The 11311-nt window shown below is 35.9% G+C and overlaps 1 protein-coding gene across 1 annotated transcript; it reads left to right on the top strand.

The window, feature by feature from the left end:
• Positions 1-252: 252 nt before the first annotated feature.
• On the top strand, positions 253-861 carry LOC131856682 (zinc finger protein ZAT4-like). Its single transcript, XM_059208555.1, has one exon. It carries the CDS (start codon positions 253-255, stop codon positions 859-861), a length of 609 nt encoding a protein of 202 aa, XP_059064538.1.
• Positions 862-11311: the final 10450 nt, after the last annotated feature.

The following is an 11311-nucleotide window of genomic DNA, read 5'->3' as shown; positions in this document are numbered from 1 at the left end:
ATACTCAAGAAGTAAATGTGTATCTTTCTATCAATCAAGCTTCATTAAATATATGGTTTAATTTGGTTAAACATCACAAGGATTGGGCACAGGTACCCAGCATTGATTCCAGCCCCGTGTAGCCTCATTTAGTATTCTCTTATATACATCCATGACTCCCATTTTGGTGTCTATCGGCTTTCAACTGCAGAACGCAAACTTGGTGGAGCTGCATCCTACAGAGAATAAGCCATCGAGATGCAAAAGGAAACGATGGAACGGCAGAACTATGATGGAATTGACCAAAATGGAGTGAAAGCGTGTCCTTACAAGAGCAAAAGAAAGCAATACAAGCCAGTAAGGAGTTCACTTGGAAATATCTTTTGTGCTGAACCACCGCCAGAAGAAGAGTCAAGTTCTACAAGTACTGATGATCGAAGAAATAAGAAATCCAAATGCAGTCTGATTTCAACATCTATAAAACAGAAAAGGAGAGAAAACCAGTCTGTTGATGGTATGGAAGATACTGACATCTTGACAGAAAAGGATGTTTCAGAAAGTGATTTTTATTCACCTAGTAAAAGTGAAACGGGTATCGAGGAATCTGATTCAACAAAAACTCTATACCCTAAAAATCTCACTTGTGTACGATGTGGGAGATATTTTTCTTCAGGAAAAGCACTAGGCCCACATGTGAGGTGGTGTCGTAAGGGCGTCCAAAAGAACAAGTGCAAAGCCTCCACATTGAAGAATAAAAGCCCTGTCAAGAAGGATGGGATCCAAGGAGATAAAATTTGGTCGTGCTCATTGTGCGGCACGGTGTGCCCTAGCATGCAGTCTTTAGGAGGTCATAAAAAAGCCTGTCAAAAAAATCATGTCTGACAAACATAATTCTCATATGGAGAAAGCCAAAAGTAACCTTTCTTCCAACTTTATTTTACATTTTTGATAGCATGGATCTAGAATAACTAGAAAAGCACTAAGAGATTCGATTGAAATTCGCTACTGTGAGATTGGATTTTGATATTTAGAATTTTGTCAAGGAATAGTTGAGTTTGTTATGCTTCATGAATTGTTCCACACCTCAGATAAAGGGAGGTTCTCTGTTAAAACGTTTTCCTTAACAAATCTGGCGCGAAGTAACTGACGAAACAGCCGCTGGGGTTAAAGGATAAAACGCCAGAAAGCCTTTTGCAGATTTCCTTCGAAGAAGATGCCCGGAACCCAAGGCAGAACGAAAGTACTGTGTCTTCTTTTATATACGGAAGCAGCTGTGATCGCAACAGATTGTAGAGGCAGAAATAGGGTATTTCGAAATAGTTATAAAGAGATTTAAATTAAATTAAGTTTGGTTTTATAGGTCAGACTATCAAGCAATACGTTTTGATCATATCATGGGATTTGTATTGGGGTTTATAGATGGCTTACGTATTATAGAATCGGCTTTCATAATAGGATCTGTATTTGGATTTATAAATGATTTATAATATCAAGCGATCTATTTTCATGAAAGGATTTGTATTTGATTCTGTCTACTATCAATATGGAGGAGGGCACTAACTGTCTTTCAAATGTATTCTCTAGAAGATTTAAAATTGTAACCTCTCTTTTAAGAGTACAGCTTCTTTATCATGAGTAACATATATCAGATATTTTATTTATGTTTATTGTTTGCTATTTAATTTTTTATCATGACTTAATTATTATTTGGAGAGTATTTTATATTCAATGGAAGATGTGGAGTTTGTCTTAAAAAGAACATATAATTCAAAATAGTATATAACTTATTAAACAATATTTTTGAAAGTATTGTCTCATTTCATTTTAATTAAGATTTTTCGAACAATTTTTTTAATGATATTTATATTTGTATTTGTTTTGATTAAAAAGATTGAAATTTGATTAATAGAAAGAAATTAAATCAAATATAGATTCTAGATTTAACTATCAAAATAAAAATAAATAAAAAAAATAAAAAAAGATTTACACCCTAAGTCAAGGGATGATCCAACAAGAAACAATAAAAGAAATTAAGCATGATGATGAAGAAGTTGATAAAGATCCTTCACTTTATCCATGGGTGTTTGCATGCCATTTTGTTTTATTTTTCATTTCGTTTCTTTGCATTGAACTTTTCCCTATCTATATCATAGGTTTTGTGGCTTGAACTCCACGTTTCGCAAATGTTTATGTCTCTTATTTATTTTATTTTTTCCTGATAAAGGAAAGTTACCGCGGGGAGCTTGGTGAGTTGAGTATTCTTTTATAGATCTAATTTATCTTACCTTCAGTAGCAGTGTGGAGATTGGTATGACTTCTAGAACATTTAAAGTTGAACATTGTTGGAGAGGCATGGTATTGTCTAATATGTTGCACAACCCCTAGCATGATATTCTCGTTTTGTAAATTTGAATAGATGTCATATTGGTGTATAAATGAAGAGGCAGTTGTGGGTTAGATAGCTAGTGCATAGGAAATCATATGTTGTGCCTTAGCGTGTAATAAAATCAATATTATACAATCCAATAAAGTCTCCTATAGCTTTCGAAAACTATATGCTGCTTCCCAAATGTAGGGAAGAGAATAGACTTTACCATTGTTTTGATGGGGTGTGATGGGATGTAACACCATTCGTTTGTTCCCTTACTTAGTTCATGAAGATTATGCTGCCTCTAATTGTGCCTTAAGATAAGAATTGTGACAACTATGTTGTTACCTAAGACATGTTCCTAATGATAACTGTGTATCTACAGTGTTGTACCCCATTTATATTCTATGAAATATCTTTACTGTTTTGTGAGCTCCACAAGTTCTTTTATCTGCACATTTGGAGTTAGTGATGCCATAGATTTGTATTCCTTAGCTCAATGACATTTTGTTCTCTTTGTATATATATCGGTTACAGCGTAACAGTATATTCAACAGGGGACCCCGACCAGTTTCTATTCTCAAATGTACTGAAATTGGTTGTCCAAGAAATTATACTAAACTTACGTTCCCTTGACATAGATCACTTGATCTTATCTTTTTACAAGTAAATAGAATGAAGAGTTTTTCTGATTTGTGTAGAGAATCTTGTTAAGTTCAATAGATTTTCTTCTACTATTTATAGAAGTGACAGACACTGATTTAGAACTGTAACTCTACATCTTTCATTAGGCAGAGCTTTCAAGTTACATTCCTTTTTGACACATTTTAAAAAAAAAAATTATTTCTTTTTCTTTGAACTGAGACATAACATTGCAACATAACATTACGACATGTTTGTTCATTACTAACTAACAATTTCAATTTCTTTATACAATTAGAATAAATTGTTCAATTTATAGCTCAATGAAGCAATCATAAAAAGTAAGATAAAATGTCATCTCATAAAAATAGGGTAGCTACTTAATTTATCTTATCCTATTTATTTTGTGAAGCAAGTAGAGTACATACAAACAAATGTGTATAGCAATATGAACTTCCTTTTTCTACCATTCCTTGATATTGTATTGCATAAAATCTATTGAGTTTACTAAAATTCATCAGAACCAGCCATGCTTTTCTTTCCCTATGACCATATACCATTATTTATATTGATTCAACATTCTACAATTATATGTTAGACTAATTTCCCAACAACACTATAACCACTTTACAAATCGCAATCCAAAACTAACACTAGCTATTTTCTACTCAATGTCTTAAATTGAAATTCTATGCAACTTGACTCCTTTTTTAGTCCATCCTTCACATAAAATGCCCAACAAGAAAAAATTTCTAGGCTCGAGACCAATAAGGAGCTCGTTCACCTCCCAATCATAGGACTAAACAAAAGTCCATCCTAGAGCTTAGAGAGGAATATGGTGAATGGGTAGGACAATGTGAAACATGAACAACTATGTTGTACTTGACATATCATCAATAAGACAGAGAAAATATATCTTTGCAGTACAACAAAGCCAAGGCAGTGCTAACACAAAGGTTTATAATTGACAACAAAAGCGGCAGTGTTGAGCACACTTGTGGGAAGAGTTATCATGTCTATGTATGATTAAAATTAAAATTCATATCTTTCTAACTCATTCATTTCACTACATAAATGCAAATTCCAAGCCGTAACATCTCTATGGAAATCACAAGTTCTCTAATGAACTTAAGGGTACTCATATCCAACATTAGGATTTATCCACCAACATACATTATTCTCATATCAATCCATAAGGGTACTAATAACAAATAACAATAATATCCACACCCATTATTCTCCTATCAGTCCATATATACTATCATGAATATCAATATATTAAGTTTTCACAATTCTTCTCCTCCAATCATATCCATCGATGGTCAAACCAAGCACTAATAAAAAATGTAAAATAAAAAATGGTAAAACTCAAAATTTATCAACTTTAATACTCCCAAAATATTCTAAACATATTTTCCTATTGATTAGGGTGTTAGAATTGCATAATAAGGGTGGAAATGACTTTGTAAGTTGCATATGAACACAAGATAATATATTCACTTTACATAGTGAAAATATCACATTCCCTATTGAACATATTCAACATGTCACAATTGTACAACTTATATAGTATCACGTACACATTACATTTATACATCCTAAATATATCTATTATTTGATAACATTTACACTTTTACACATATTAAATTTCACAACACTCATACTTAATGAATGACCTTAGCATCTTCCTATAGGATAGGTCAGTGATACACATTTCATCATAGGGCCACCATGCTACCCCCATACCATTTTCCATAGGTACTCACACACTTGAATTCGAATGTTAATCCATCATGAAAGATTAATAGATAAAGAAACAATCATTAAGAAGTGACATAAACCACATCTATTTATTTTTTCTAAATCTTTTAATCCATGATCAAATTTAAATTAGTAATCTTGATACATACACTACATAACTTCCCATGTCAACTATTAATGAACCTATTTATCATAGATAACAAATTCAATTACATGATTCTAATATAAATCTCTACCAATCCCTATGATTGATATCATATTCATCTTAGGTACATTTTAAATTTCCATACCATATCATTAAACTATAGCTACCTAAGATACTCATGGAATAAACATTATCAATATCATTATCATTAAAATCTAAGAGTACACATGTTCCAATTTGTCCATGTGGATCAGGCTAATTAGTTGAGCTAGTTGGATGTTTCTCAATACAGTTATAACATGCAAAAGTCTATTTTGAGTCAATCCTCTCCATTTGAGTTGGCTACGAGTCAAAATCCCATTGTCTCGCACAATATTCAAAGTTGATACCAGGATCCATATTTGGAAGTTGTTGAGTACGTCAAGAAAGAGTGGATCTATCCTGATACTAGTTGACCAAGGAAGTAGAGTGAAGAAATATGCTGATGAGAATTGGAGATTGGTTGAGTTCAATGTGGGAGACAATTTTACTTTGAATGGAACCAAAGTGATTCAAGACTCCAACGGGGCTTAGTGCATTAATGATTCAAAGGTGGGATGGACCATTTAGAAGTGGTCTACAAAATTGGGAAGGTGGTTTATAAGTTGAATTTTCCTCTACATTTGAAAGATCATGAAGAAGAAATACATTTCAATGTGACATATCCAATTATATCATTTCTAAATGACTTCTCTATTATATGATTTTCTTCCATGTGTTATGAATGCATTCATCAATCAATAGATTCCAGGTTAAATTTCCTCATTCCTCAATCACATAAAGTATGAAACAAAATATCAAATCCTAAAATTAAGTTGGACAATGAATTGGCAAATACAATTCACCATTAACACCATTTAATATTCCAAGTGTAATCCTTACTAGAATACATTTACAGAACATGGACCTCACTATCTTTTCCTTTTCAATTATTCATGGAAAAAGTAATAGAGACCAATAATATTTCTCATAATATTGAGATAAATACTCCTAGGTATAATCCTACACAATCATTGTCCCGGGGTGGGTCTCACAACCTCCACCACTAGGATTGGACTTCCTCCAAGAATTCCTTAAAGGGTAAAGAATATTCTAGTTGTTCGGACAAGGAATTTCATTAGACTAAATGATTACATTTCCTAGTCAATTCATCATGAGACAAAAACTAAGGTTCATTTTTTCATAAGAAATAAAGTTTCATATGTGGTCAATCTTAGTTCTACTCATTATTAAGTTATATTAATAGGAGAAGGTGTTTAAAACTTTATTTGGGCATGTGAACATTGGAAATTAAGTCAAGTAGAAAAGTTATATCTTTGTATACTAATATTCTTCTAAAGAGATCTTACTATTCAAGTGTATAAGAAAAAATTGACTCGTGAAGATATATATATCTAGTAGTTAACTCATCTTGTAGTCATGAAGCTAGCATAAGATTTTCTTTGGTGTTAAGCACGTTCGATTTTCTTATGGGGTGGTAACAATCTTCCCTAATCAATATAAAATGGGTAGCCTCCTAAAACTCTATAACAATAAGAGGAATACTTCCCTTGTATACGTCTAAACCCCAAATATCTTAATACATTCAACTTCACCATCACCCTTCTCCAATACAAGTCATTAAAGTCTTCTTCAAGGTTATGATAAAAAATCAAATAAAATTCCACATTTACCAGTAGTGTTAATAAATAAAAGGCCTCTAGAATTATACATTTTAAATCATAAAAGGATCATGAAATATAAAAGAATGTAGTAATATGGAAGATGTCATTAGTAATATTGAGAAAGCAATTTCAGAATCGATTTAAACTCATTTCATGAAATATAACGGTCCATATTCTTGCTTCACATACTAGGATAATTTTGTTTTGTTGCAATGGAAAGCCATAATACATCCAATTAAAGGGAGCCTCATGAATAATTCTATTAAGAAAGTGGATAGAAAAGAAATAAGTTGGAAACCTCTACTAAATGATTTCATTAAATTAAACTTCGATTGCATAGCTAAGGGTAATGCAGGGGTGTCTAGAGTAAGGAGGGTTTTAAGAGATTATAGAGGTAAAGTCCTTATTGTAGGAGCAGTGAGAATCCCAGATGGGACTATAAATATAGGGGAAGAATTAGCTATATTGTTTGGGCTTACATAGGGATAGAGCTTGTAGGAGAAATTCCACCTTTTGTGGTCTTATTTTGCTATTACACTCCACATTTGGTGGGTCATCCACCTCTTGTGGAATATTATATTATTTCTCCTACCTACCCCTTGTATTTCTTACCTACCCTTGTTTCTCATTGAGCCACATGTCATATTTGTGTGCTCATACATCCATATGGCCTTGCCTATATAAGCAGGCCTATATTCATTGTATTGGTTAATCCAGTTGATTATTTGCATATTGATGAGAATACAGTTTGTTCTTGTCATTCTATTATCTCTTTTTATGCTTTGCATTGTGCCCTTGATCTTGAAAAAATCCTACATGGTATCAGAGCTATTGGGGCTTCATTGATTGGTTTTTGGAGACATCGTGGAAGGCTTATATTTTTGGATTTGGGGATCTTCATTTTTTGGGGGCGTCATATAGCGATTTGGACATCACCGTTGAATCTGGGAGGCCGTTTCCATAAAGTTTGACTATAAAGTCGACCTATTTTGGTGAGAAATTGTTTTTTCCCCATTTTAGCTATTATCATACGGATTTCAAAAAAAAATTCCAAAAAAATTTTTCAAAAAAAAAATTGAAAAATCAAAAAGCGATAAAAAAAATCAAAAAAAAAAAAAGAAATTTTGGGGGGGTCCACAAACCCTCCCCCCCCCGGCCCCCCGTGCTCTTTCGTACCTGCATTGCTGCAGGTTCACGTGGCCGCCGTACCGCACAGTGGGCACTGCAGACAGTACTGTCGCTACCACTGCCGAGACTTGCACCACCGAGAAACATGCCACCTAGCCCCGGCTCTCCAGCTCCACCAGCTCCAGCCTGCACCGACGCCGCCCAAACTCTCCGACAGTCGCTTACACCATCGGCCGTGTCAGCTCCTGGCCCACCGTCGGCCCCCTCAGCTCTAGCCGCTTCCTCCTCTCCGGCGACCACTAAAATAGGCAGACTCGCATCCGCCATGTGGCAGGCGGCCACTGGCCCACGGTCAAAACCGTACACCTGCACAGTGCCATGTCAATATCCGTACGACAGCACAGTCATCTGCCCAGTTAGCAATCTGTACAGTACGGACGCCCAGTCAGTAGGGAGGCGAAGTTTTCAAGACGGTCATACGGCCATCAAATTTAAGACAGTGAATTGTTGATGTCAGTGCCACATCAGCAACTTTTTGAAATTTTTTTGACCCCTCTCCATTGAGCTTTTCAGTTTTGCAGTCCAACTTTGAAAGGCCATATCTTACTCATTTTTGCTCCCTTTTTGGTGCAATTGTTTTTGAAATGGGCTAAAATTTTGTGATCTTTGCAATGGTGTGGTTATTTTCTGATTTTGGTGCATAGGTTTTTCGGAATTTTTGGATTCTCTCATCTGTACCTGTCCAATCCTCAATTTTGCAACTTCAAAGGCCTCGTTTGAGCTCATACGACCTCTATTTTAGGTGCCATTTTTTTTGAAAGTGCATGTTTTTTCATCTACTTTCATAATCTACAATTAGATTTCAGAGATTTTGAGTGGAAATTGTACTTTCAAATATTGGTCTTATTTGGCCTATTAGGTACTTGTAAATTGCTTGGATCTTAGTTATATCTCTTGCATTATCAATTTGAGTCTCTTTTTTCCTTATTGAGGTAGTTGTAAAATTGTAAATCAGAAGTCCACTTTGCCATTTTTAGCAAGTGGCCCATTGTATACGCACTACTTATAAAGTGCCAAAATCATCACTTTTGGAGGGGGTTCTTTGATTGAGTGAATTTGGGGGGGTGTCTTGTGTGATTGTGCCTCTCTTTGTGCTCTTTCCATTTTTGTTGCAATGAGTCCTAATAAATTTCCACCTTTAACTCCACATAATTATGCATCATGGAAAATTAAAGTATGGAGTAAATTAATGGAAAAGGGTCTCACACATTACATAGATGGAACAATAACAGCACCACCCGATCCTAAGGCTGATCCAAATGCTCAATTAGAATGGCTCACAAAGAATTGCGTGGCTCTTGGAACCTTGCGCAAGTATGTATCAGATGACCTCATTTTTCACATTGAGAAGTGTAAAACAATCAAAGAGGCTTGGGATATGTTTCAGAAATTGTATGGTCAAGTTGATGAAATCAGAGGCTATCAGATTGACAATGAGCTCACCAACTTGGATCCCAAGAGTTTTGATACAATCCAAGATTATGTCACCAAAGAAAATGAGTTAAGAGCAAAGCTTAAGGATTGTGGAATTGACAAAAAGGATGCTTAGTTGATATTCAACTTGTTGGACAAGCTTGCACCAGAATATGCAGCATTTGTGTCTAGCTTCCAAACTCATCGTTTGACAGTGGGGAGTTCTTATGTTATGCCTTCATTTGATGCTTTCATAGAAATGTTAATATTGGAACAATCTAGGTTATTGAACATGGGGTTTCTCAAGTCTTCAAAGTCCAAGGCTTTGGTGGCCAATCAAGGGAATCAAGGAAGTCAAGGTAAAGATTCCAACAAGAAGAAGAAGAAATCCAAGTTTAAGCCACACCAAGAAAAAGGACAATCATCCTCTCCATCACAAGGCGATTTTTAATCCTCTTCCAAGAAGGGGACATCACCTAAGAAGGATAAACCAACTTGTGCATATTGCAAGAAGTATGGTCATGATGAGCATCGATGCCACACAAAGCAAGTTGATGAGTTAACTAATCTTCTCAAGAAAAACAACATCAACTTACCATCCACCTACACAAAGAGGGATTCATCTCCTTCCTCTTCCTCACAGTCTAAGGGAAAACGGCAAGCATTTGTGGCTACAATAGGTTCTTCACAGCAATGGATACTTGACTTGGGTGCCCCATATCACATGGGTTCTACAAAGGAGCAGTTTTCTTCATTGGAGCCATCTAAGGTACCTCACATTTACATAGGTGATGATACACAAGTAGAGGTTGAAGGGAAAGGTTCAGTTGACATGGATGATGGAACATTTGAGAATGTTCTCTATGTTCCTAACTTGTCTACCAACCTTCTCTGCATCTACCAAATCACTCACTATGGGAATGGGAAAAAGGTTGAGTTTACACTAGATTCAGTTGTGGTAAAGGAACTTGATGATGATGCCTTGGTAGCAGTGGGACAAGTCAATGACAACTCAAGGCTTTATTCATTCTCCCACTTTGTGCCAAGTTCGCCTTCTAGGGCTTTGCTTACTCATTCAAATTCAAAAAGTAAGCTATGGAAAGAGCGGTTTGGTCACCTCAACTACTGCTATCTTCAGTAGCTAAGCACTAAAGACATGGTCACAGGTCTACCTCAAATCAGTTTTTCAGAGGGTGTATGTTCAGGTTGTTCCATGGGCAAGCATCCCGAAGACAAGTTTGATAAAGGGAAAACTTGGAGAGCTCTGAAAGTTCTTCAATTTGTTCACAGTGATGTAGCAGGTCCATTTCCAGCACCTTCATTTAGTAAGGCCCGCTATGTTCTCACCTTCATTGATGACTACTCCCGCTTCACTTGGGTCTACTTTCTCCTTCATAAAAGTGAAGTATTTGACAGATTTTAGGACTTCAAGACTCGTGTGGAGAAGCAATCAGGGAAAGTGGTCAAGATTCTTCGCATAGATAATGGAAGGGAATATGTGAACAAAAGACTTGAGGATTTTTGTACATTTGAGGGGATTGATCTTTAGCATTCTGTAGCATACACTCCACTGCAGAACGGGGTTGCAGAACGCAAGAATAGAATTCTCAAAGAAATGGCTAGCCGTATGATACATGCACATTCTCTTGATCCCGCCTTTTGGGTAGAGGCTATCAGTTGTGCCACATACATCCAGAATCGAGTTCCTCACAAATCTTTGCAAGGTATTACTCCTTTTGAAGCTTGGGCTGGTAGGAAACCGATTGTGAGACATTTCAGAGTCTTTGGGTGTCCAGCATGAGCTCGAATACCTCCGCAAAAATGCAAGGCATTGGAACCTCAGAGTCAGCCTTGCATATTTGTTGGATGTCCTGAGGGTGTTAAGGCATATAGATTGATGGATCCAGAGACACATGAGGTATTCATTGAGAGGAGTGTTCACTTTGAGGAAAGCTCTCCTAGCTTAGCCTCTCTACCTCCTCCACCTTCCTCCATTGTGGATAGTGATGTTAGTGATTCAGATGATGAGACTCCCTCAACTCTGACTCGCAGGGTTACACCTCCGCAAGGTCCACTTGCAGTTGAGGAGCCTCATTCTCCACCTCCACCTAG

Source organism: Cryptomeria japonica, chromosome 7, assembly GCF_030272615.1.
Source record: "Cryptomeria japonica chromosome 7, Sugi_1.0, whole genome shotgun sequence".
NCBI classification, from domain to species: Eukaryota; Viridiplantae; Streptophyta; class Pinopsida; order Cupressales; family Cupressaceae; genus Cryptomeria; species Cryptomeria japonica.
The sequence above is the reverse complement of the archived record's forward strand: the minus strand, read 5'-3'. Positions and strand labels throughout refer to the sequence as shown.

Coding starts and splice junctions, on each gene's coding strand:
- LOC131856682 (XM_059208555.1), top strand. CDS start 253: ATGGAACGGCAGAACTATGATGGAATTGACCAAAATGGAGTGAAAGCG.